General features: G+C 43.2%; 1 protein-coding gene across 8 annotated transcripts in view; it reads left to right on the top strand.

Annotated features, from left to right (window-relative positions):
* LOC146199289 (major facilitator superfamily domain-containing protein 12-like) overlaps nucleotides 1-25,580 on the top strand; it is a 62,038-nt gene extending 36,458 nt beyond the window's left edge. For all 8 annotated transcript variants that reach the window (XM_084594756.1, XM_084594752.1, XM_084594753.1 and 5 more), the window contains 6 exons: nucleotides 4,913-5,005; nucleotides 5,627-5,719; nucleotides 14,962-15,144; nucleotides 15,616-15,710; nucleotides 20,311-20,462; nucleotides 23,655-25,580. In XM_084594756.1, the coding sequence (XP_084450882.1) occupies nucleotides 4,913-5,005; nucleotides 5,627-5,719; nucleotides 14,962-15,144; nucleotides 15,616-15,710; nucleotides 20,311-20,462; nucleotides 23,655-23,779 (741 nt within the window). In that variant the 3' untranslated portion in view covers nucleotides 23,780-25,580. The remainder of the gene's footprint in view (nucleotides 1-4,912; nucleotides 5,006-5,626; nucleotides 5,720-14,961; nucleotides 15,145-15,615; nucleotides 15,711-20,310; nucleotides 20,463-23,654) is intronic.
* The last annotated feature ends 1,366 nt before the right edge of the window (nucleotides 25,581-26,946 follow it).

The following is a 26,946-nucleotide window of genomic DNA, read 5'->3' as shown; positions in this document are numbered from 1 at the left end:
CCTTCAGTAGTTGCTGTGGTGATTCTGCTGACTGAAATATAGGAGTGTAGTTTGTGTATCTCTAATGCCAGGGCATACCATTTAGTGCATCTATGAGCAATGAACTACCAAATCAAAACAAAACATTCTGAAGCTAGGCGGACATTGTGTACATAATAGAGCTCAGTAATTAAGCAATTGCTAAACTAAAATTAACTGACCAACATTTTTCATTATATTAAGAAAATCAAGGCCGTCTAGCTACTGATGCTTTGAAAGAGCCATCATCAGATATAAGTTTCACTCCACGTCAATATGAAAGCAGGCTAGAAATTCTAGTATAAGCTTCCTGCTTGTTCTAACAGTATGCATTATAGAAATTAATAGAAAGCCAGCAAATATGCAATGAAATAGCTGCGTTATGTTATCGGCAGCCGCTTTTCACTGGAGGCGAAAAGCAAGGCACCCGTGTGCTGTGCGATATCAGCACACGTTAAAGAACCCCAAGTGGTCGAAGTTTCCGGAGTCCTCCACTACGGCGTCTCTCATAGCCTGAGTTGCTTTGGAACATTAAACCCCCAAACCAAACCAACCTAAATGCCATTATGTCAGGACCTTTGTAAGTTCTAAAGCAGTGGACTCTGGCTAATTCAAATGGTTTAATTTAAGCAGTTATTTTATATTCTGATTGATGCTTAGGACCTGTCAACACTGTAAGCGTGAATGTGTTGAAAAGCCTGTTCAAATTATGCAGACTTCTAAGTAACGGCAGTTAAATGTGAAAGGAAAATTGTTCAAGTTATGTAGACTTCTAATTAATGGCAGTTCACTAAGTTTACTATCACACTTAATTTGAATTTGAGTTTAGCCTAGATATGTCAGACTCGGATATTGTGTATTAATGGCTATATCGAAGAGAATATCCCCTTGGAAATCCTTTGTAAAAGTATAGGACACTCGCACTAATTTCAGTGCCAGCTCTCTCTTCTTCTTTTTTTTTTTTTGTGTGTGTGTGTGGTAAAGCTAACCCAACTGAAACCTAGCAGCAGCCCTTAGCTGCATACTTATGCTGAAGGCATTGCAAAAACCTTACCGGGTTCCTCTTCCTCCTCTGCCTGTTGTACTCCTTAGCAGATGCTTGCATGGACCAAGCACCAGCACTAGGGCTTGGTCAGGTCACCTTGTGTGTCACCTCTCTCTCTCTTTACGGAGGCAACTCTATTGGCCTCGAGATCGAGCAGAGTCGCCACCTTGCAGCTCAGCGGCGAAACCTACTCAGTGTCGATGCGTTTTCGCGTCGCGTGCCAGCCCGCAGTGATTTACGCGCGCGCATGCGGCGTGTACAGGAGTGTTTTTGTTTGTTTCGCAGTTCCTGTGAGCTTTTGCTTACCTATATGCCTCTTGCAAAATAAATATGAACAGTCTATAACCCCATGCTTCATTAAAAAAAAAATACTTTCCGTATCGAGCATGTCATGCCTGGATAAGGACATCATTCATCGCGGTCTTTGGCGCTTGAGATCCTTTGACATGCAATGTCTCAAACGAAGTGGTACTGTCGTTACCACCGTGTCAAAGCAAAACAGGTCGCTGCCATCAATAAAAGTTAATGCAAATGCTCAGAAATCGCATATTCCCATTTCTGTTTGCAATACCGCAGCTACTAAAACATATGCCACCGCAGACTGCTTCATATAGCAGAATGCAGTTTGAACAGACCACTCTATGCCTACTATGCCTTCTGTATTCACGATAGAGTTGTGCGAGTACTTCTTTTTTTTTTTCTGCTTTTAAACCTCTTTTGCGGTGTCTCAATGGTAAGGGCGCTCGACTGCTGGTTTCGTGAACAGGGATTCAATCACAACCGTTTCGAAAGGCGCCCCTCTGCTGTGGGATTTGACTGCACAATAAACAATTCCACGTGGTAAATGTGGTGTTAATAAGGAAAAAAAAAAACGACACCAAAACCAGCCTCTGCAATCATCCGTCATAGCCGATGCCGCTTTCATGCGTTAAACCCGGACCAATATACATCTCTTTTCTTTTCTTTTTTTTTTTTTTTGTTGTTGTTGTTGTTGTTGAAGGCTTCTGTGCATCCGTAAAAGTTTTAGTGAGCAAATTTTGCTTTGGAGAAATGCTCGAATGTTCGAGAAACATATTCCCTGCGCCTAATTGTTACCCTAAATATTACATAATACAGTGTTTAGTTCGGGAATAAATACATCTTTATAGCCGCATGATAAGATGACCTCCATTTCTTTCGGAATAGTTTTATATCCGGCATCTGTTTTCAACCCTAATATTTTACTTCGCATAAGATTTAGTCACTGCTAAATAATTAGTGATAAAGAAATTTTCAGCCTGTAAAATTGCTTCCCAGAACATGACAGTGCCCATGCGCAGTTTATAACGATGTCTTCGCAGCGAGTAATTCGTAGCTTGCACTTTAACGTTACTGAAAATTAATCGCCGATTATTGTAAATTCTGTCAAGTGTGTTAAAGTTCTTTCACACGGTGTACATTTATTGGTATTGCAAATCAAAATAATTACACTACTAATTTACTGTTATATATTAACATCACACACATCAGAAATTCCTTATACTTTCCTCGGTTTCAGGAAATCATTTACAGAATCCCTTATACTTTCCTCGGTTTCAGGAAATCATTTACAGTTAGTGGAACATGCAGTAATACGCTATCACATTCTATGACAGTGGCCGCAAAAAGCATCTCGGCAAATTCAATCCACTCAGCACTGTACACGTGAACAATCAGCTTCCCTGTGCGGCGAGGTTTCCTGTATATTGTCGGCGTGATCTCATTATTGGGGAATACTTGTGCGTGGTTGTCTGGGCCAGAGTTGATGTGCACTCAGTCTAAAGCAACTCGCCATGCAGTGCGCTGCCAGTGCTACATTTAACCTGCTTAATCCTCAAGTCAAGTACGATATAATGAACCAGGCTTTCTCGATTCAATCTAAAGTATTGCAGGTATCTGCAAGGGCTTGACACTAAATTCGCCGCTCTCACTCGCATGAGACACGCGCAAACTGTTTAAAAGTCGATAAGAAAAACAAAGCTGTCATTAGGCAGGCCCAAGCATTAGGCGCGTGAGCGCGGTACAGCGCAAGAAACGTGCAAAGTAAATCTGGAAGTCTGGTGGTTGCGTGCTTTGTTTTCCTAAAATCCGCTCTTCTTCTGCTGCATTGGCTAAATCCTTGGATTTTTTTCTGCAATATTGCAGAAATACTGCATAAGACACGTTTTCATCGGCAACAAACCCGCCGTAAACTCGGAAGCAGACCTACGCAGCGTGCGTTTCTGCGAGCGCCGCCGGCTGCCGATCCACACTACCGGAGTGACTGTGGCGCCACCTCTAGGTCGATCTCGCGGCGAATATACCCGGTGTTTTTTTTTAGCTGTTTACATATGAGAGGTACGTTGCTGCAGTCTGTGCAGGTGGACTGTACAGCTAGACGGACATTGTGTACATGATAGAGCTCAGTAATTAAACAATTGTGTAACTAAAATTGACCAACGAACTTTTTTCATTATATTAAGAAAATGAAGGCCGTTTAGCTAGAAGCTGAGTCCAATTTTTAAATTTTCTGTATTGGCAATGCAGTTTGAAATATTTAATGTCAAAAATATGCATTTTTAGCTAATAAAGCTGGCATCGCTGGGCATAGTATTGATGCAGAAATAATGCTGACTATTTCTAAGGCATGAAAATAGTGATAGTGAGAAGGCATGAAAAATAGTGAGAAACTGCATCGCTGGGCATGGTATTGCCGCTAATAGCGGCAACTATTTTTACGGCATAAAAGAAGACAAAGTGATGTCATCTTAATAATGTGCAAGGAAGCCAGCTTTGCAAGCTTTGATGTTTGATCTTAAATGCTTCAAACTGCACTGCCGATAAAAGAAATTTAAAAATTGGACTCAGCTTTTTTGTTGACCGCCTTCATTTTCATATCATAATATAATGTTGGCTCCTAAAATAAAAATAGTTCATTAATTTGTAAAAATCTAGAAAAGCTAGTTAATTTTTGTTACTTACATAATTAGTGAGCTTTATCATGTGTATAATGTCCACTTTGCTGTACAATTCACCTGCACAGACCGCACTGAAGTATCTCTCACAGGGTTTGATATAACGACGTGTAAAGCAAAAAAAGAACGCCTTGTATGTACTGTCTAAATTTTGAAATAAACTCAGACTAATTGTACCCTCATATTGCTGAATCGTTATTCTGTTTACACTGTGCTGATAACAGAATTAGGCATGTCATCATAGGTCGCTAGTTCCGAAGCACTGTCTGCATCGGCTTTGATAGAAAACTGGCTAGGCCTACTAACTTTAAATCATCTTTTCTAGCGCTTCTTTGACACACAAGGGACATTAGATGAAGGAGGAATACATAAGAACAGGAAGAATAGGAACTAGTGTCCGTCCTGTTCTTATGTGTTCCTCCTTCATCTAATGTCCCTTGTGTGTTAAAGAAGCGCTAGAAAAGATGATTTCAAATGCTTTCCAACTCGCCCAAGTTTCCACCTTATTAACTACCAACTTGTAGTGAGGAGTGTGCCGCCAGAGGCCAGCATGTCTCAGCATCATTGGCATATGCGCCATGCAATCTCGATTTGAGAAATCAGGTAGACTTATCTATTGCCATTTTTATATATTTCATTAATGATATATTGAACTATTTCGCAAGCTCCTTAAAGTTTGATGCATCCGGGTTCGGCTGTATGGAGACTACAACGCAGTTCCTAAGTTCTCTTGTCTAGTCCTGCTGTGCCTGCAGTTTATGCTTAAGAAACATCGTTTTACTTTTACCGTTCACAGTAACAACTTTTCTTTGCTCTGTGTGCTTGAGTGCTGTGCTGGAGTGTCTAAGCATTGCCTAATGGATGACTGGCGTTCCAGGTGGCGCTCCTGTACATGTTCACTCGGCTCTATGTTAACCTGAACCAAGTGTACATATCCCTCTACTTACAGGACACACTTCTACTGCGAAGGGTGAGTGCGGTGCAATGTCCAGTGGGGAAAGTTAATTTAGGCTGTCAGTTTCTATTGGCTAATGTTATTTTATTGCAAAGGCATTAAAATAATATCAGGAGAGAAATGTGGCAATAAGAGAATTGCGTTGTCCTAAATAAGTGACACCATAAGACGACCTGCCAGTAGCTGCTTGCCATAATCAATTTATTTAGTTAATTTTTTTTAGGCTCATTCAGGCTAAACCACACTGCTGTTCATTGCCAGGTTTCAATCACCAAGTCCTTTGCATTATTAACATCAATATCTTAAATTGGGCGGCAGTGAAAAACATGGTCCATGTAATTTTTTTCCACATTCAACATGTTCAGTTTCTCAACAGTAAATGTGTCTGCCAAACAAACATCAGCATAGCTGCGAAAAAGCCTAACAGTCAGTTTTTCACTAAATCAAAGATTGCATGTCATTGTCCCTTCGAGGCTTATGTGCAGGTGAACTAGCGCCTTCAGTGCTTTAATTAGCCTCCCGTACTCTTTCTCTCTCTGAAGGCTGTGTGTAAACGTAAGTGATGCTGAAATCGCAGGGGATTGCCATTGGAAGGCTCTGTTATCGTGACAGCTGTGTTTCTTTCTGGATTTTCAGGAGAGTATAGCGATCATTCCCCTCGTCATGTATGTCAGTGGCTTCGTGTCCTCACTGCCCATCAAGCTTGCCGCACGGCACATAGGAACTAAGGTGAGTGGTGGCACAGTTAGTAAGCGTAAGCTGGCATAATTGCATGGATTCTGTGTCTCAGTGCTCATTGGGCCACTTCTGGCAAGTATTGTTGACAGGTGTGAATCATTCTGGCTGCCTGTCCAACCATTTCAATCGGCTTGTCATTGAAAGGGCTTTCTTACATAAACGTATTTATAGTTCCTAAATTTTTAATATTTATCTTTCATTTTTTCTGTGTGTTCATTGTAATGTTACTGCGTGTGTGGAAGATTAAGCGCGGACAAGCCTGCCCTGGCCTCTATAGGCAATTTTCATGGCCTACAAGTGGTGCCTCCGTTGAACCAACATTGCGACTGCAGGCAGGTCTTCCAAGTATGATCAACATGAGTGACGACTGCACGACTGAATTGGGCTGTTTTGTTTTCAAGGTGGCACCAAGCTTTAGATAAACACTTTATAGTATTTGTAAGTGTAAAACACAGAACTGATGACCAACTGAATATGGTCTGCCTGGGCATGCAAACTTATGCCATGCAAGAGAAACCGAGCAAGACAGTTAACCGCCTCTGGGGTGTTTAACGATGTCAGTTAAGATTGCCAACTAATAGTGATCCTGCGTGTTGGCAAAGTGAGAAAAGTGCAAGCATGTCTCAGGTTCAACGCATACAGTCGAACCCGGTTATATGGAACCCGGATATATCGAATTTTGGTTATATTGAACTCAAGGAATATCCCCTTGAAAATCCCATGTAAAAGTATAGGAAAGCCGTGTCATATATCGTACTTAATTTCACCGGCCGTTCGGTATATCGAACTCCGCACCATACACTGGAAAGTGTGCGTTCTCCAAAGACTATCGCATCACACTTGGCCGTTTGCCCCGTGACGTTTTCAAGCCATGCGCGGAAGGAATGAGAAGGAACAGTTCGGCAACGGCTGGTCTGGGCAGCGCCGCGCCCATTTCCCAAAGGCGCACGCATCTGCAGTTATCGTTTCCCGCGCGCCAACATATGACGTTTGCAAGCCATGTGCGTGGGTGTGCCCATTATTTTGCGGAGCTATCTCTCTCCTTCAGCACGCGCTACACATGCGCCAAGCCAGCTAAGCCCGTTTTCAGACAGACGTCAGACGCTTTCTCCAGTGTGTGTTGCGAGCCCCCTCTGCGCCTCTGCGCGCGGCGGCTGACGTGGCTATGGCGCCTGTAGACGTTAAGAGGCGACAGGTCTTTTTATATATATATATATATATATATATATATATATATATATATAGTCATCCTTTCTTATTGTTGTGCTGTTCGGACGTTAAGCGGCGGCAGTTATTTTTTTTCTCTTTTTTTTTTTTTATGCGGGAGTCGTTTATCCTGCATGTATGAATCAATGAAAGCACGCGGTCAGCTGCTGCGATAATGGCTTGTGCAATCAAGCCATCACGACGGGCACTCCGCCAAGTTCGCTCCCCGCCACCAGCAGGAGCTGTCAAAAGATAAACGCGCCTGGACGTTATCGCTGCGCAGCATCTTGGCACGCTGCCAAGAAATGAGCTGTGGATGAGACCACCAAAAAGGAGTGAAGCGCGCCATCGACATGCGGGCGAAAACGCTCGCGATTTCTGCCGCGGCGACACAAACCTTGTTTTGAGCTGCCACGGTGGCTTGAGCGGCGAGAGGGATGCAGTTCCAACAAGTTTGAAATTTTTCGCTCTGTCGCTGCCGCTCGTCGCTGAGATTGCTCAATCGCTTGCATGTGAGCGAGCTGGCCTTTACGCATTTTTTTTTTTTTTCAAATTCTCGGGTGCAAAAGTGGAGGGTGGGTTCATTATGCGAGTGGGTTGATTACGCGACAAATACGGTATTGTTTTTTCGCATCGTAAGTACCGTCACAAGCAGATTTCTGTATATCGAATTATCAATATATCGAACTATTTCGCGATCCCCTTCAAGTTCGATATATCCGGGTTCGACTGTCCTGCATTCTTAGAAGTAAGCAGTGCTTTGCGAAATCATTGCAGATGCCTAGAATTCAATTCATCAAGCTTATCCATAGCACCATTTACATGTAGCCATCCCTCCAGTTGAGCAACTAACGTCTCTGTACATGCATTCTTGGCCTACTGTGCTGGGGTGAGGTGGAGTGAGAAGCAGGTAGCAGATAGCAGCGCGCAGCTGCTGTGGTAAATGCAGTGTGCTCTTTCCTCACGATTGTGTCAATCAGCTTCGCGTCAGCGCAAGTACTGCCTATTGCAAAACCCAGTACCTTCTATTAACCCTGCTTTGGTTGCTCTGCGGTGGACTGCTCAAGCCTGTACAGTGCGACATTAACTAGATGGCACGCGGCAGTAGACACAAACTTATGTTCTTGCTTTCACTTTGTTGCATAAAATCAATTAAGTGCGATGTACCAGCTTGATCTAGCATGTGAACCTACCTGCCAGCATGTTAACCAAACCACCTTGCCACCTTACCTTTTTTTTATCTTCTTTTTTACTGGCTTCTACTCTCTCGAATGTGCCCATTTGTCGCTGAATGTTTTATTTTATGGACCTCGCGAAATATGAGTATTCAGAATATACAGCAGTCTTGAAAGTATAACACGCAGCAAAGAAAAAAATAGAATGTCGGTGTTTTGTTTTGCGGCTCGGGTTATGGTGGGGCATAGTTTTGGGAGTGTCACGATTGAGTCATGGCTGCCACAATTACCGCCCTAGTCATTCAGTTTACAAGGAAACAAAGATGCACAGAGTCTTCACCGGCACGAAAAAGGTCATCTCCCTAAAATGGACTAGCTTGCGCCAATAGGCAGTTCCTGCACTGAAAGCTGTCTTCTTTTCAGCTGCAGGCAGTGAAAAAGCAGCGGACTGGAACCTCCCAGCTTTCCCATCTCGACGTAAAAAAAAGCACACAGCAGACCACATTGCTTTCTCTTTGCCATGGTACTGCCAGGATGGCATCTGAAATTGCTTGCTGCGTAGCACCAGCTGCACACAGTGTAAACCCGCTAAGCAAGTTAATCATTAAGTGGATCGCAATACTGCTGCAGTTTGGCATCAGTCGCACAACAGTTGCCAATATCTTTGCCGGAAAATTGCAAAAACGTCAGAATGTGCCAGTGAAGCACTCACCGAGGAGCACAAAAATGGTTTCATGTGCTGCTGATCCTTCTAAAGCTAGTTTGCAGCACCACTGCCCTATTGTGGCAACATTTTTGGAAAAATTTCTCACACTTTCTGTGTGTTGTCAGTCACTGTGGCACTCTCAACTGTTGCCAATGCCTTTTTTTTACTTTTTTTGCCTAGCAGAATAGACGTGCTTGCCTGTCATTGTCTTCCTTTCAGTTTCCATGTTTGGCTCGGCCCAAGTGCAATAGATGGCTTGGATAGGCGGCATTTGCATGTAATGAGAAATGTCAATGCTTGCTGAAAAAGTCATTGTGCATATTTTAGGTTGCAAGACACTGTTAGCAGTAGTAATATGTTTTGCCTTATGAGCATCCGAGTGTATCAGTCTATTGCTTATTGCTTTTCTCTCATATAATATTGACTTCTTGTTTTTTTGATCCTTATTTTCTTTTCCTTGGAATACCTGATCAGGGACAATCAAAAAGATCATAGCCCATATTTTACGACCTTAGAGCTTAGCATGACACAGTCAGTACAATTGCATTGCTCACTCTACTACTGCAATCGTGCATTTCATTCAAGCCCGGTCCATCAGACTTTCATCATACCACTTGCAAGAGCTTGGCGCTTACTGGTTCTGTATGTTGAATGTTTGGCTCAAAGTAAGTTTGATAAGTGTGGACAATAGAACTGTATTTCTGTGAGGGATTTCCTGTGAGATGTGCTGATTCTTGGACATAAACTATTCAATACATCTAGGTTTGACATGCCTGGACTTGACTGCACCGCTTTTACGCAGCTCTAAATCTATGGTTGTATTCTGTGTGGAGAGCAATAGAACAACCTTAGAAAAGTTACTGTAATCGAGCCAAAGCGTCTGTGATACTTTGTTTGTCTTGCTTTTATTGGCGGTGCTGTGTTCTCATTTCGATAACAGGTCAACTTTCCTACACTTCGGATTTACAGGTTTAAAATGGGTAGACGTGCAGGCATGCGGATACAGTAGCATTAATCATTGTTTGCCTTGCTAGCCCACCTTTTTGTGCCAAAATGCCAAAAGGTGGAGTGCAAAAGGAGTGCATAAATGAGTTCAGGATGTGGTGGGTGCTTAGTTGTGTATTTTTAAAGGAACTACAGTCAAACCTCATTATAACGAAGTCTCATTTTGCACAAAAATTTGTTCGTTATATCCGATATTTGTTGTAAAAGTACGCACAAATTCCTACAAAACAAGTCTGTTTATAAACCCAAGTAAAGGCTACCCTAATATGGAAAGCACAGAGTTGAAAAAAAAATGCATTTTTTTTCTTTACAGCGTAGTAAGTTGAACCTCGATATAACGAAGTCCTACTTGCAGCCGAAAATTTTGTTACGTCGAGGTTCCCATGCATTGCTAGTTGATGGGAACTTTAAAACATTTATTGAGGAAATGCACAAGAAAATCTAGTAATAGTAGCGCTAACAAGGGCACCGGATGTTTTTTTTTTATATCAGGAGCACAATGAGTGATAGCGAACACCGCGACGGCATCATTTTTCTCCGTATGCACATAGCAAAGAACGAGCGCAGTGCCTAGTACCCCAAGCCGCCACAAGATGTCGCCACTGGTATCATCATCATTAAACATTTACAGGCGGGGACACATCAATGGGGAAAAAATAAAGAAAAATATGTTCGCATCGCTCACGCTGGCGCGGCTACCTTGGGCGTGGCTCGTTCTTGCTGACAGTGAGATTGTGCTCGCGACAAAGCGCTTGGCGAATGCTTATGTGACTGTTAAGTGAACGGTTTCTATCAGTGCTTAATTACGTCGCTTTGCTTGCTCTGCACTTTATTTTATTTGCTGTATGCGGCCAGGGCACATTTTTATTTCCTTTTTCTTTCGCTGCTCGCCCGTTTTAACAGTATGGTCACACTAGCTCTATCAGTTTGTCAACACTGGACATTTTTTTTTTCCTACGAGGACATTGTACGCAAAAGAAAAAAAAAAACTGATGCTGCAAGAAAATTCGGTTCATTAACTCAATGGTCGTGTTATTCATGGAATTACGAGACAGTTTCATGAATGCAAAATATGTTTATTGGAACTTTGTGGAGTACGTGCAGTCGATCTAGTTTATGTGGCAGCAACGAACTTCAACTTCAACTGACGCTTTTTAATAAGCGTCGGTGTTATAAGGCGCTCGTATGTAGACAGGGCTACCAAGGCCTGCTCATGTGAATGCGCACGCAGAACATCCAGCGCATTCATGACTTGCGTCGGTGTAGACGCGCTGCTCGCCACAGGGGCATCTTGGTCAGAGCCGTCATCCTCCATTCCCATGTTGGTGACACTCTGAATTATAGCGGCATCATCCAGCTCTTCGGTTGTAAGAGCACAAGCGTCGCTGAAAACAAAGTCTTCAAGCGTCACGTCGCTGGGAGCACCACCCTGATTGCAGAGCAGCTTCCACGAGTCACCGACGTCTGTGCTGGATGTGGATGGCATGCTTTCGTGGTCATCGTCATTAGCTTCGCAACCCATTTCTTGCTTTGAGTGCATGCTATCCTTGAAGCCCACCTTTTTGAAGCAGTTCGCTATAATCTCGCTGCTCGTCAACTCCCATGACCGCGATAGCATCTCCAAGGTCATAAATATGTCTATTTTGGTCTCTCTTTTGAGCTCAATGTTCAGCAGCAGCCTTTCAATCACCCGCTTGCGGTACAAACACTTCACTCTGTTAATAATACCCTGGTCCAGTGGTTGTATCAGGGAGGTGCAATTTGCAGGAAAATATTCGAGCTCGACGTTGGTGAGCGCACAGTCTTGAACATGATGCACGGAGCAGTTGTCCACAAGTAGCAAGATGCTTCTTTCCTGCTTGCGCATTTCAGCATCCAAGTCCTTCAGCCATTTTGTGAACAAATCCCGCGTCATCCACGCCTTCGTGTTTGACGTGTATTTCACCTGCATTGTTTTCTTGCCGCTAAAGCAGCGCAGCTTCTCACTTGTTCCAATTACGAATGGCACGCATTTATCACTGCCATTCATGCTGGCACAGAAAAAAACAGTTAAACGCTGCTTACTATGCTTGCCACCATGGCATTTTTCATTTCGCAGCGCCAATGCTTTCTTTGGCAACAGCCGATAGAAAAATGCTGCTGTCTCGTCGGCATTGTAAATGTCGGTGACGTCGAAACATGCCAAAATGTCCTGGACACGACCACGCAGCCAGTCAGATGCTCCAATCTCGTTTGCCTCGGCCGACTCGCCGCTTCCAATAATGTTGTGCCTCTCCTTAAATCGTTGGAGCCACCCACTGCTGGCTTTGAAGTCGTCGCACCCAAGAATGCAAGCGAAGTTCAGGGCCTTCTGTTGTAGAATGACCCCGCTCAACGGCATGTTTTTGGCATGCATATCCAAGAACCATGTGAAGAGGGCCTTTTCTATGTCGACGTAGCTTGCCTCCTTTAGTCTTTTCCGCTGCAGGCCCGAGCCACCCGCACTAACGGCAGCCATAATGCCGTCTTTCAATTTAAGAATCGTAGACAGTGAACTCTGTGTAAGTCCATACCTTTCGGCAACAGTCTTCTTCTTTTCGCCGTTCATTAGTACTTCAGTGATGATCTTGGCTTTCATGTCCATAGACAATGCTTTTCTCTTGCGAAGAGCACTCATCTTGGACACAAAACTCACTGCACGATGAACGGAGCCAAGTCGAAAAATGCTGCTGCTGTTCGGAGGCCTCAGTTGAGCTCAACAACGCGACACACTTTGTCAGCTTCCTCAGGCCTCACGTACGCATATTTCCGGTTTGCGCTTTCACTTTCCGAGTCTCGACTGGCCAGTGGTGTCATGGCGTGACGCGTCTTGAAACTTCCGTGCCACGGGTTTTGTATGCATACGACAGATGGCGCGGCTGTACATTCTCGCAGATTCCCAGACTGCCGGCAAAATTGGCGCGTAAAAGGGCAAATACAAAATGCGTTTTGTCTCGGCTAAACTTTTATCTCTCATTCGATCATGAAAGTCGCTCCTGGCACATGCATGCGATGCGCAAGGACTTCGTTACGTCGAAAGTGCGGTACAAAATTACTTTGTTAAATTGCAAAAAAAAATACATGGTTTTCAATGGGGAAGTATTGGGAAGTGAAAAAAATGCGTTACATCGCGAATTTTGTTACATTGAGGTTCGTTACATCGAGGGTCAACTGTATAAGCACGCAAAACCTTACCTTTCATTTTGCACTGCAAAGCAAAAATTATCACAAAAATCGGGATTTTGGCCTCACAGGAATGATTTATTTAAAAAATGACGTAATTTTGATTTGTTGGCACTTCGCACTATTTGTTAGAATAAATTTCTCAACGAAATCGACGCTGTGCAGCGCTTTCCCAATGTCAGCTGATTTGGCCACAGGTAGCTTCTGAAGGTACCTCCTCAATTTCCTCACCATATCGGTGGCCTCGGTGCTGCTGAGAGCTCGCTCTTCGTCTTTTTTTTCACTCTCATCGCTGCTGGTAGCATCATCTGAAGGAAGCAGCTGATCGACAATTTCTTGGTCGGTCAGTTCGGGCACCACAGCCAATTGTCATCAGTAGTGATGAAGTCCTCGGACATAATGTTCAGAACCACCAGTTGATGCCATGTCGGCTCGTCGAAATTGTCCACTTCACGTTCAGAATCGTGGGCATCGTTGTGCTCAGTCTCGCTGGCGGATGGGCTAGGCCAGCATCGACAAATCAATTTCTTATTGTCGACTGTGCCACTTCATTCCATTCACCGTACAGCATGTCCACCATTGTTTTGAGGTTTACGGCCGTTGATATGCCCCTGTCAATGTTAAATACGAACTGCGTAACCAATCGCTTTCGGTAGCAGCATTTCAGTGAGCGAATGATGCCCGTTTAATGGCTGCAGCTCGGAGGTCAAGTTTGGCGACAAAAAATTAGGCAGACCGCTTCAAGTGGTAAAGAGACACCTTATGGGCACAGCAGTTGTCCAATCCAAGGAGACCTTTCCTGCGCTGTTCTGCCATGTCTTTGTCGAAGGCCTTCAGCCATGCTTCAAAGAGTGACGACGTCATCCATGCCTTCTTATTCGAGCAATAGTCCACTTGGATATTCCGGTTGTTGTGCAGGCACCTGGGGTGGGCAGATTTACCAATAACAGTCGCCTTTTATATGACCAGTCCATGTTGACACAAACAATGACAGTGACGCGGTAATTTTTCTGGGAGCAGCTTAAAGAAAAGCGCAGTCTCGTCCACGTTGTAGACATAGCGCTCCTCGTAGTCTTCCAGTTGCATGCGGAAGCTTTCTGCCCACTTCTCGCAGTTCTCTATGTCAACGGCTGCTTCTTCGCCAGACAAGACGTGGCAAACAATCTGGTGGCAGTCTTTAAATCGCTGCAGCCAGCCACTGCTTGCATAGAAGTCATAGTGGCCCAAGACGCAAGAGAGACTTCTTGCTTCATGTGAAGCACGGCACCAGACACAGGCAGGTTGCGCGAAAACGTCCTTGAATCACGCGAACAAGGCACCTTCAACATCCTGGTGGTGACAATACCTGACGCTCCTCCTGTCATTCTTCACGGTGCCTGCAAAGTGAATGTTTTCAATCTTCTGCCTTGCGCTCAGTATGGTTGATAGAGTGCTAGGCACAACGCCGAAGTTTGCAGCAATCTCTTTCTTGCACCCACTGTCGACCACCTTGAATATTTTTATCTGTGTTTCAAGAGAAACTGCTTTGCGTTTCGGCGCCGCCATGTTGCAAGATGACGGCATGACTTCGAGAAAAGCGAGCATAGGCGCGGGACAGCAAAAAGTAGCGGCAGGGGCGCGCAGGCTGTGGTTCAATTTCATTGAAATAAAATTGAAATTTAGCGTTTTGCAAAATTTGTTTTTTGCTTCTTTGCGGATTTTGATTTGTTTGAATACAAAATGTGCTTCGATATAACCGATTTAGTGTCAAATTTTCAATTTTTCGTTTTGTTTAGAACTCCCATAGAAATAAAGCACAACCAACCAAACTTTGCTTTTACTTCATTATATCCGATAATTCGCTGTATTCATGTTCGTTATAACGAGGTTCGACTGTAATATTTGTCACACGTGTGGAATTATTTGTGCTGATATATTTCCCTTCACCTTTCTTTGCCCAGAACGTGTACCTCATTGGTGGCGCAGTGGGTGTGGGTGGTTCCCTATGGATACTGTTTGCCCAGCCGATGGCAACCTTCAGCCACTACCAGATATATGGCGTGGCCACTGTCGTGGGCATGGCCAGCACGACCATGCTGCTTGCCAGTCTTGCCATCACAAACGAGCTCATTGGTGGCCACACTGTAAGCCTTGCTTTGCCATTTGTGCTGTGGTGTGTTGTAACAAGGGTGCGTTATGCGGCTCGTATCTGCAAGAGTTCTCCTTTGCACAGGCGAAGTTTATTTGTTGCTTAATGAAACACTGGTTCACTGTAACCAATAAAGAAGTCTGCGGGTGGTACAAGTGGACTGAATGCTTTTGCAGGTTTTTTTCTTTAGTTCCAGAGGCTGGAGTAAGTGATGAAGCGTGTTTTGTTCTGACTTGGTATTTTAGCTCAATGTCTGCATTGGTCAACTTACATTAATAGCCTGGCAGTAGTGTCCGCAGTTTACTCAAGACAGAATGTGAAGCTAATTTACTGAGTGGTTGGTGTTTAGCAAAGAGCCTTTGATAGGCAAGGTTGATCAGAGATATTCCCTGTGGTGGCATTCATAGCCAGGAGAACAACTTTGGAAAGTAAGTGACCAAGTCATCGTTGTGTTTTTGCTTTTCAGACAAGTGGGGCATTTGTTTTTGGTGCTATGAGCTTTATGGATAAGATGGCCAATGGAATTGCAGTCATCATTATCCAGGACATGCACAAGTACAAGTGAGTGGCACTGATGTGTTTTACATTGCCTTATAGATTGCTAGCTTTTAACCCTCCAAGGTGCTTTCACACACTATTTTGTGTGCATTGTGAACTCTCACCTCATTCTTAGTGTGCTGTAAGCTAGCAATAATTTCATTGTTTTATAGTAATTCAGCAATTCAGGGCAGCTTAGTTTTTTTTTTATGCCAGCTACTGAACATAACTTAAGATGACATAGCTTAGTTGTGCCTTTCTCAGGACTAAATGTCACTGGACTTCTCTCGGGTTTTTGCTTTCATTAAATTCACGCCATCCTGCCGCTGCCATGTGAGGTGTGTGTCGGCCAGTCGCTCTGTTTTTTTGGACAGTGCTTTCCGCGCCACTTTTGGGGGAATGGCATATTTCTCTTTGTGCTACATCCACGTCCTACCTCTGCTCTGAAAGCACTTGGAACTGTCATATTTTGAGGACGCTTAAACACATGGATAGTATATTGGGGTATCTTCGAAATGTAGTAGGGCAGTTTCTAAAAAGAACTTGCGATTTTGGGTAATTGCTTAACATTTCCGACAAAATGAACCACGCAGCAGAATAGGTGACAACACATACGAGAGGCACACACACATACATAAACAAGGATGACTCGACTCTCTCGACTTTCTCCTGTATTATTATTCCCTTCAGAGTGCCTAAACCAGAGCACGTGACAAAACTGCGAAAAATCCTCATTTTCGCTTAGTTTTCATTTCGTGTATGGACAACCATATTCCAGGGATTCATTAGATAAAATCACTGTTATGCAAGCAGTGCTCTGCAGTTTTTCGGGGCATTTGATAAGTCGAACATTTTTTTCCAGATCCCTCAAAAACTGAACTGACAAGAACTCATTGTATTGGTTATAATATTGGAGTTTCCAGCTTTTTTTTATGACAGTCTATCATAAACTTTGTAACTTAGATTAGATTTTCTAAATCTAAGCAGCAGCCTCTTCACTTTTTAGCATTGCAGTTGTGAAAAAAAAAAAGGAGTGCTTAGAGTATGTATACGGTATTAGTATTTTCCATAGGAAAAACACTGTTGATGATAACACCCTGAAATGACTGCATGGCATGGTATCCTGATTTTCGGTATAGTTACTGTAGCAGTTAAAGTGATAAAGCTGCCAAGGTCGCTGTAGCACATAGCCTCACTTGAGTTATTTGGGATGGGTAGTGGGGTTTGGAGGCAGCCAAGGTGGGGGAAACATTGCACATATCCACAAAGCAAGAGCCACAGATATGCACAGTGGGTTGAACAGGCGATGGACTCTTTCGGCATGATGAGCTCAAACACACTGCTTGACTTGACAAGACATTTTTCACACCATGAAGCATCGTTGCAACCTTGCCAAGAACGAAACCACAATTGCTTCCCTCACTCACACTTGGCAGTGGTATGCAAAGCAGATGCATCAATTGCAGAAGCACGAAGTGGACAAACAAGCACTTATCTTCCACATTACCACAGGTGTACCCAGCGTTATTTATTTATTTTATTTATTTATTCCTCAAAGGTCCGGGGACATTACATTACATTTGTGACTCAGCATTTTTTAACTCAACCTACAGGTAATTTGGACTTTACTTCCAGCTCACTGAACTTCTATTAAGGAGTATTTACCCCCCCGTCGTGCTACCTTTACCAGTGTTACCAGTCTTATCAGTTTGTGGACTTCATTTTGTTACCCATTTTGATTGACACTGTTTTATAAGTTGCTTACTGCTACGCTGCCTAATGACGCAGCATACATTTCTGTGCAAGCAAAATTCGTTTGAATGATGCTGTCAGTCTAATTTTGTTCATTTCAGTTGCAAAGACCAATGACCAAACACGATGTTGAAAAAAAGATGAGACCAGCAACATTCACATATTTATCTCTGTGTGAACCAAGATACTTAGTTGGGCGAGTTGGTAAACATCCATTGTTAATTTAAACAGCGCGAACAGGAAGACACCGGACACGATAAAAGGAAGTCACAGTACAGTAAAAGCTAGTTAATTCGGACTTCTAGGGACCGTAAGATATGTCCGAATTAACCGAATGTCCGAATTATCGAGAGAACACATTAAAAAAACATGCACGATTTTATCTCAACATACCTTTATTACTTAAAGTAATCACGGATGCTTGTCTCCTTTCCCGCAGAAACCCGCGCAGATACTATTTTCCTCAGTCCTTCCAGGTGCTCAGCAGCGCGCATGCCATCTGCAGTGCCCCAACAAAATTCCTCTAACACAATGAGGGCCTCTGCTGCTTCCTTCACAGTGCGAGGGGACCGAGGCTGCTCCTCTCATAGCCCCTCTTCCTCCTCCGAATCTTCGCCGTGCAGTACGTCCCGGACAATTTCTTCCTCAGTTAGAGAGACGGCTGTAGCAACGCCGTCATCAATGCTGATGTAATCGGCGAGTGTCACCGCATCCGGCAGCACACCTCCGAAATCCGGGCAGTCATCTGCATTGTCGTCTGGCGACACTTCTGCCACTGTGTCATTGCAGGGCTCAGGCAAAACGAAGCCACTGTGTCGAAAACAGTTAGCGATGACGTGCGCAGGCGTGTTCTTCCAAACGTAGGCAAGAATGTTGACCGCGCTCAGAAGATCCACGTCGTACTGCTTACCGACTTCATTGCACAATAGCATGCGTTCCAGCACGCGCCTGCGGTATTTAGTCTTCACATACTGAATTATACCTTGGTCCATCGGTTGGAGGGCCGATGTAGTGTTGGGTGGCAAAAAAACAACTTCAATGTTGTTGAGTCCAGTGGCGCTGTTATGTGCACTACAGTTGTCAAGGACAATTAACACCTTGCGGTTCTTCGCAGAAAACTGTCGGTCTAACTTTTGTATCCAGCCGCGAAAAATTTCCGATGTCATCCAGGCCTTTTTATTAACCCGGTACCCCACCGGAAGAGCAGGCATGTTCTTAAAGCACCGTGGCTTTTGTGCCTTTCCAATGACGACAAGCGGCAAGCGCTCTGTCCCTGTCATGTTTGCGGCTAAAAGAATGATGACTCGTTCTTTACTCCTTTTTCCTCCGATGCAGGGATCTCCTTTCATTGTCACAGTCTTGTCAGGCAATGCCTTAAAGAAAAGTGCTGTTTCATCAGCTATAAAAATGTCATTTGGATCGTATGCTGCTATATGTTCCAGCAGCTGAGCGTTCTTCCAGTTGCTGGCAACATCTTCGTTGACGGCACCTCTTTCGCCGCACACAGTCTTGAAAACGAGACCATGTCTGTCTCTAAAGCGCGCACACTACCCTTCTGACGCTTTGAATCCATCGATATGCATCATCAGTGCAAACCTCTCGGCCTGCGCCATGATGAGGGGTCCACTCAATGGGAGGATTGCATCACACGAGTCGACCACCCACTGAAGCAAGGCTTCTTACAACTCCGGATGAGCTGCTGTTCGCAGACGCTTTCTTGACGCTTGGAACTTCTCGCTTTCGAACGCCTGAAGAATCTGTTCTTCATTTTTTAATATGTGCTTAAAGTACTCCTTTTAATGTCATATTTTTTCATTGCTTCTTGTCGGGAGAGCCCGTTCTTAAGGGCCCGCAAAATTGCCACTTTGGTAGCCAAGTCCTTGGCCTCGTAGCTCTTCGGCCGTTTCGTCGGTGTTGCCATCGGGGGCGAGTGTGGTACCAGCGCACAACAGAGAAGCAATGAGCCGCACTAAAGCGAGCAGTCTTCAATACAACAGCGTAACGCACCGACAGCAGCAAAACGACAAAATGGCACCGCCAGTAACGTCGACTCGTGAAAAAACAAGAAAAAGCGCCCATCCAGCCTTAAGTCGAGCCAAGTTGATTAATTGATGTCCATGGTGATGCTGCTTTTGGGTATCGCTATTGCGCCGCGCTCGTCTTTTCGTTTTCGAGCCTCGGTAGCTGCCCGAAGTTGTCCGAATTACCCGTTGTGCGGTCAAATCCGTCCGAATTAACGAGAGTTTCGTCCCATAGACTCCTATACATAATTCTGGGGACCAGGCGTGAAGGTCAAATCCGATTTTCCAAATTAACGGGAGTCGAATTAACGAGCCTTCACTGTACAAGCGCTTGTACTGTGGCTTCCTTTTATCTTGTCCGCTGTCTACCTGTTCACGCTGTTTAAATTAACAATGGATATCTCTGTGTGAAATTTTTTCATACTGACCGTCTATTCACATCGCTGCTTTGTGCAGTACGCACTGTAAGCAGTGACTGGCAGCGAGTGGCCTGTACATAGCTGATGTTATGGTTGCCAACTACGTGGTACAGACCATGAACGGGAATGGAGTCGCAAATAAGTCCCATCCGCCGTCAACAGATTTGCATGATTTAGTTCCTTGCGCTTCTGCTTAATAGATTTTGTTCGTTTTGCGTGATGTGAGGTTCGTATGGTACAAATATCAATTTCTGCTGCCCTGCCAGATTCATATCATTAAAATGTTGCTGTACATGCAGAATACCTCTCCAGCCTGCAGCAACATGCTGTAGGCGTTAATTCTAGGCATGGTGAACTATAATGTTGCTGCAAATTATGCACACAGTTTTTGCACTGTTCGGTGAAGGTTTCATTTCTTAAAATCTTTTCCAGATCACTGTATGGAATACGGGACAACTACTACCAGAATGTATTGGTGTTTGTCTGCGGTGGTGCTGCTGTGGGTGGAATCCTGTTTGCGCTCTCGCTCTTTGCAATCAACCATGACACCTCGTTAAACACAAGAAATGGTGGCAGCACAGGTGGTAAGGGCTGCATAATGTTTGTCTTTCGCGGGAGTAATACTTTACCTATGGACGTTGTGCTGCGTCATTCCTTCAAGTATATTCTTGGTTGAAAGTGGTCCAAAACTTGTTACCTGGGCCTCCCCGTGAGCGTTAAGTTTATTTGGCAATTGACAGCTTAGAAACCCTCGTTAAAGAACAGGAACTAGTGTTTTTAACCATATGTATGAAATGTCCTTAAGTAGGTGAGCTGTTATAGCAACTGGGCTAACTTCTCAAGAATTAGAATTTTTTTTCTTGTTTCTGTTGCAGAGTGCTCTGCCGAGAATTTGTCACATATATTTTTATTTGTCACAACAGTATGACGCTCTGCAGAAGGGCTGCTTACTGTTGGCTTTTTGCGTGATAGCAAGAAACCACTAAATAACTTATATACACGAATACAGTTAAGCCTGGTTATAACGAAATTGCAAAAGATCCGTGATTTCTTGTTGCATCCAGGTTTTCGTTACATGTAGTTTTTGCGTGAAGACCCAAAAGGACAATGTAGGACGAAAACCAGATTAAGACTTGATGTAAGGGAAACCACCTTGAAAATGTTTACAATAAATCAGATTATTTAAAGTTTTGAAGTCATAGAAGCGGATTTTTCGCGACTACGCTGATAGTGCAGCGCGACTGCGGTGGCAGCCTCCACCTCCTCTGCGGCTCGCTCGACATGTCTACGAGGGAGCAGGGAAAGAGGGTGGAGGAGGAATCGGTCTGGGTGAGAGTGCGTGCGTTGGCGCCGGCGCCGTTATGGCTAGCCACCATACCGCCGTCACCCCTCACGCCATGCCGCGTGTGCTCGCCCACCACCGTTGCCCAAGGAAACCGACTCTATGCCTCATGTCGCCAGAGGTTCCACTGTTCCCGCTACCGACACGTGAGCAACGTGGCAATGGACATGCGCTGCTCACCCCTTGTTGTTTTTCTTTTCTGTTATTTTTTGCAGCTTTTAAGCATGAACTATTGTAGTGCCATGTTCTGACAGCAAAAGCAGCGGAGATTGCTGCGAAACTTGTGGGGCTCTGCCAAATTTCTACTAACTCGGCACTAGCTAAGAGACAGTTGGCGGCGCGAGTTCGTTGTATCAAAGTCAACCGCCACAACATGTTTGTTACATGGAGTTTTCAAATTCATCCACTTCAATGGGGGCGGCATTGGGGAATTGAAAAAGTTGGTAATATCAAGGAATTCGCTACCTGGAGGTTTGCTACATAGAGGTTTAACTGCACATAGTGTTTTTTTCCCTCCCTTCATTGGTTTCAAAACGCGTCTCGTGTATTCAAAATCAAGTTATGAATACAGCATGAACGTCTTTCTCACTGCTCCTCAAAATGGCTACAATTGCCTTCACTAACAGAATTGTGAGCTGTTAGGGGAAAGCAACCTTTAAATGACCTTGGGGCTCTAGTGCTGAGGGTGGATTAGAGGGTGGCTATGAATGTGGCAAGAAGCCTGCACCCTTGAAAATGAGTAGGCACTGAAACAGTAGAGTAAGCAAGTAGAAGTGGGAGAATGTTGAAATTTTCTAATATGTATCGAATACAAATATTGTTTAAAACTATTGCCTTCGAGTACTGCATATTTGTTCAGGTAAAAAAAAAGATTGAAATTTAAAAATAGCAAACATTGTTCATTTTGTTAATTTCAGAATTCCATGTATTTGCTAATAAAATTAAATTGCAATTGCACAGAAGTGCTTTACTGAAAAATCTAGTATAAATTTTTTCAGAGTTTTGTAAACTGGTTTTTTTTTACAGGAAGGGTGGAGGCTATCATATCACTGCTCAGTACAGTAAACTTCCAATAATCGAGCCTTCAAGGGGCCAGAAAAAATGTCCATCGAATGATCCTGCAAAAACAGCTGAAAAACATTTGCATCGCAGTAATTTTATCTGACGAACGCCTGCACAATAGCTGTCTGTGTTTGAGACAAGGCCAAAGTGACAACGACTTGGTCTCGCCAATTTCTTTGCATTGCATGCACTGTCTGGAAGGCCCTCTTCCCAAAAAACAGCTTAGTCACGTTTTGGAGATGCTTCACTGCAGTGTCTACGAATTCGGGTATTGCAGTGAAGCATCCCCAAAACGCAATGGGGCTATTTTAGGAAAAGGAACCTCCTCCTTTGTGAAGAATGCCCTCCCACTGCAAGTCCACACAGTCAAGGATTGCAGTGAAGTGTGCAGTTTGATGAAACTGCAATGAATTCGAAAATTTTCAGTGCATTTGTGAATTTTCGAATATTCGAATATTCTGAATATCAGTTTGACAAATATGAATAGAATTACAAACATTCGGTTTGTATTGGAAAGTTCGAATATTTGCGCACCTTTAATTGGAAGTGAGAAAAAAAAGGGGGCGACCGAACGTAACACTGGCTTCGTGGAAGCAGTGGCGCAGTGATGGCGGCAGCTGGTGCTGCGTGGGAGAGTGCATACATTATGCATCGGGAAGTGTTGCTGCAGTCAGTGATGTCACGCGCATTTCTTGGGTATTGCCCCCCAAATAATATAGACGTATCCGTTGCTGTGGTATTTTTGCAAGCAACTGCCGTTTCATTTTTCGAGCTCACAGCACCTTGTTCATTGGTAGTAACCTGGCTTGGAACAAGTTGTGACCATGTTATAACTTTTCTCTTCTTTTTTGTTAGGTCTTTAACTCCCCCTCTGCGTTATATCCATGGTTACATTATTTATGTGTAATCGGCACCATCACTAGCTAACTTAGGCTGCAGAGATTGTATGGAACTTGTCGAACCTGTTGGTGACGAACTAAATGCCGGGATAAAAGTAGTGTTTTGAGAAAGGCTGCCAAACTCTTCAAGAAAAATCACTAGAAACTGAAAATTTATTTGATCAAGGGTGTATTTGGTATGCTGCTTTTATGAAGCACTATTTAACATCAGCTGCATTAAGTTTCCTTATGTAAAGTTAGTGCTGTTGCTTTATTCTTGAAAAAGTTAAGATGCCAGTAGTACTGCATTTTCAATGCCTTGTCAACTCAATATGTGGCATTGTAATTTATACCTTTTATGGCTGTGGTGGTTGCATTATTACTGGCTCCTGGTTGCCACTTGGTGTGTATCTGAGTTTGCAGATTTTTGCACGTTGTGGCATTGAATGAGTGTCACTAAGTTTGAGTACTCCCGTACACTTCTCGCCTTGCAGTGTCCACAAATACCCGGCCAGGTGAAATTGTGGACGTTCGGTCTTCTAGTCCAGCAGAGTGCGAGGACAGCATCAATAACTACTTGCCGACGTCACCGCTTCTAGGGTCAACGTCGAGTGCATAGTAGAAAGTGCAACTGTTGCCTTCTTGTACCTGGTGCTTGTTCGAGGACACGCCTGTCTTCATAAAACATTTCTTCAAATGCATTCCTACAGATGCTTTTAGTGGTCGTCTTCCAACATTACATTTCCAGGCCATCTGCTGTGCAGTACATGTGCTTCGGACTCGAGACTGTGTTTGACAGTGTGATCCACAAATCTGTTCTGTAAATCTACATGGGACACTTGTTGTGAATCGTCGTGGGACACTTGTTGTGAATGAACGTGGGACACTTGTCTGCTTCTCTTTTTAGACAAGGTTGAGACTCTCAAAGTGGAATGCTCGGCGTGGTCTGCAGTTTCTTATGGCTGCACGAGGACTTGCACATTAAATTATGCAATGTACTTCATGCACGCTGATTGGTTTTTAATTTTATGAAATTTTTTATTATTAATGCACATTGCTAGAATAAAAATATTTCACATTCTTTGTTTCTTTTTTTTTTTTTGAGTATGTTGTTTCAATACCATTATCTTAGATATTCCTTTTCATCCCCATTTTCAGGCATACGCCATCGTTGAAGGCTACTCAGTACCAACACTTCTCTTATACAATCATGTTTTTATTATTTTAAGCCTTTGTATGCCTACCTTAGTAATGATGGAGTACTTTTTAAGCAAGGTTGCATACTATAAGTATTTTTTTGACCAGATTCCATTGCTGGGGACATAATGGCATTGCAAATTGTTCTTAGGCTTTTTAAATATATATACTTCAGTGTATCATCAAACACCAGGTGTTCTTTTCTTGTGGTAGTAATGGTCATAATTGATAGTTAAAAGGGAACAAATTGTTGACATCATTTTACATATTGAACCTCAAATATTTTTAGAATGAATCATAAATGCACTATATCGAATTGTTAGTCCCATCTTTAAGAAAAACTGGTGAAGAACATTGTGATTTAAGAAAATTCGGGATGGTGCAATATACTTTTGAAAGAAAATCCTCAAGCATCTATACTTGACGAGGCCTGTAAGCTGATGAATTGAAGTGCACTCAAATGCCTTGCAATGGCTGCGCTTCAGTTTGTGCAAACTGTGATCTTGTCTGTGCTGAAGACTGGCGAGTCTTCACCAGAATATATGTATTATTGTGATATGAACACACTGGAAAGAAATATTAAATATAAGCCTCTCTTCTTTCCTACTGAGCTTTCGTTTAAATGTTGTAAACAGCTGAAATTAGAATGCAGATGGAATTTAGTGATAACACTTTCTCCACTTTTGCTTTTCTCATTTTACTTTTCTTTACCGTTAGTGCTTCAACCCTGCCTGTTGGCAAAGCACACTTTTGCACATATTCTCATTGGACTTGTTTTTGTGGTCTAGACTGCGTGCAATGAACAGCAAGTCTGCTTAGTGCTGTTGCCATTTTGTTGCTACAATTTGGAATTCTAGTTTCCTGTTACATATTTGAGATATGTCTCTTTCACTTAAGTGGGTAGGTGGACAGGGTTGTTATTTGCCTTATGCTGCCAAGAGCAGTAGAATGTAAAGGTGCTGGACTGACCAGTCTAGGCCCTCCCTCTCGAGCACTGGTGCTGATTCATTCTTTTTACTTTAATGCATTGTTAGTCATGTGTCTTGCTGTTGGGGTGCTTTTTCTGGTGATGCACTGCTCTTCACCTAGAAATTTGGTCCTCCTAACATCAGTCTATAGATCTGTTGTTGTTTTGAGTAAAATGATGTAGGTTTACTGCTCCTTATTGAATATATGTGGTAGCATATGTATATTTATATATAAAGGATTTTCATTATGTATAATAATATATATATATATATATATATATATATATATATATATATATATTATATATACTTATGCGTATATTTAATCAGGAATAAGATTAATAAATGTGCGTTCCTGAAACTGCGTCTTGTTCTTGACTGTAGCCAAGGATGTTATGGAGCCGTGTGTCCTTGCTATATGTGACAAAGTTTTAAGAGCAACTTCACCTCTTGTTCTGTGTGGTGCATGAGTGCACATAAAGCTGCTTGAGAAAGAACATTTTCATCCTAGCACTAAGACTGGTGTTAATAGTCCACTGTAGCTCTGTGGTTAATCGGCTTGCTAGTATTCAAAAAGTGGTATTCAAAAAGAGAAGCGAGTCTTTTTTTCAGCATAACATGGTGTCACTGTTCACTAGTGTTCCTAGAGAAAGTGGTAGTTTTGCAGCTCTCAAAAGGCTTGCTGAGGCATGGTACGTGTTGATGCTCTGTAATAGATCATACAGATCTATTGCCGCAGAAGCGCGGTAAAGCATGGGAGAAGAAAACACTAACTACTACAGTTATATTCGTTCCACCGGAACAATAGCGGCTCATTTCGCATATTGTGACATTTTCCCTTACCCGTTGGCTGTGCTGTGTAAAAGGCCAGCTCCTATCGCTCGAGTACATATCTGACAAGGGTAAACTTGCAATCGTGCATGCATTACCCTGTGTGGCCCTGGTATCACTATTGCATAAATTTTATGCCTTTGTGCTCGAATCATGCGCGCTACATAACGTCTAAACTTCGCAGTCATGTTATTCAAAGCCAGGATGCCACCCTTGCGCTAGATGTGCTGCACTATACCAGACCAGAAAAGCTGCGACACTTCGATGAAACTGAAAAAATTGCACCAAACTGCTCTAGATTCACTGCTCTCATATTGAGTGTCACCAGTCACCAGCATTTCAGGGAAACTCAAAGGGAGGATGCGGGGCTAAAGGGTGAACTTTTGAATGATACTTTTGATATGGTACTGATATACTTTTTTTTTCCTTAAACAATAATTAGGAATCCATAACGTACCTTGTCTTGCTACGAACAAAATTTTAGTGTAAAAACCACCCTAAAAGTAGCCTTTGTGGAAAGAGTTTAGAAATTGTAGATTTCCAAATAGTTGTGCTCTCGCAAAATGTGCAAATTTAGAAAATGAGTCCAAAGATCTCTGAATATGCTGTTCAAATTTGGGGCCTAAATTAATTAATCAGTGGCCTGGGGCATAGGTTTGGACCCTTCTTTCCAACACATTACTATGTGGCGATTGCTTCTAGTTGCCTCTTCTTTTTCAGCTTCGCCCATGAAATGTTTTCCTTGCTTGCTTGCTAGGCGTGCCTTTTTATCTAGACTCCATGTTCTATC

This window comes from Amblyomma maculatum, chromosome 2 (genome assembly GCF_055883805.1).
Source record: "Amblyomma maculatum isolate TAMU_Amacu chromosome 2, ASM5588380v1, whole genome shotgun sequence".
Lineage (NCBI taxonomy): Eukaryota > Metazoa > Arthropoda > Arachnida > Ixodida > Ixodidae > Amblyomma > Amblyomma maculatum.
Note: the sequence above shows the minus strand (reverse complement) of the source record. Positions and strands in the feature narration are given on the sequence as shown.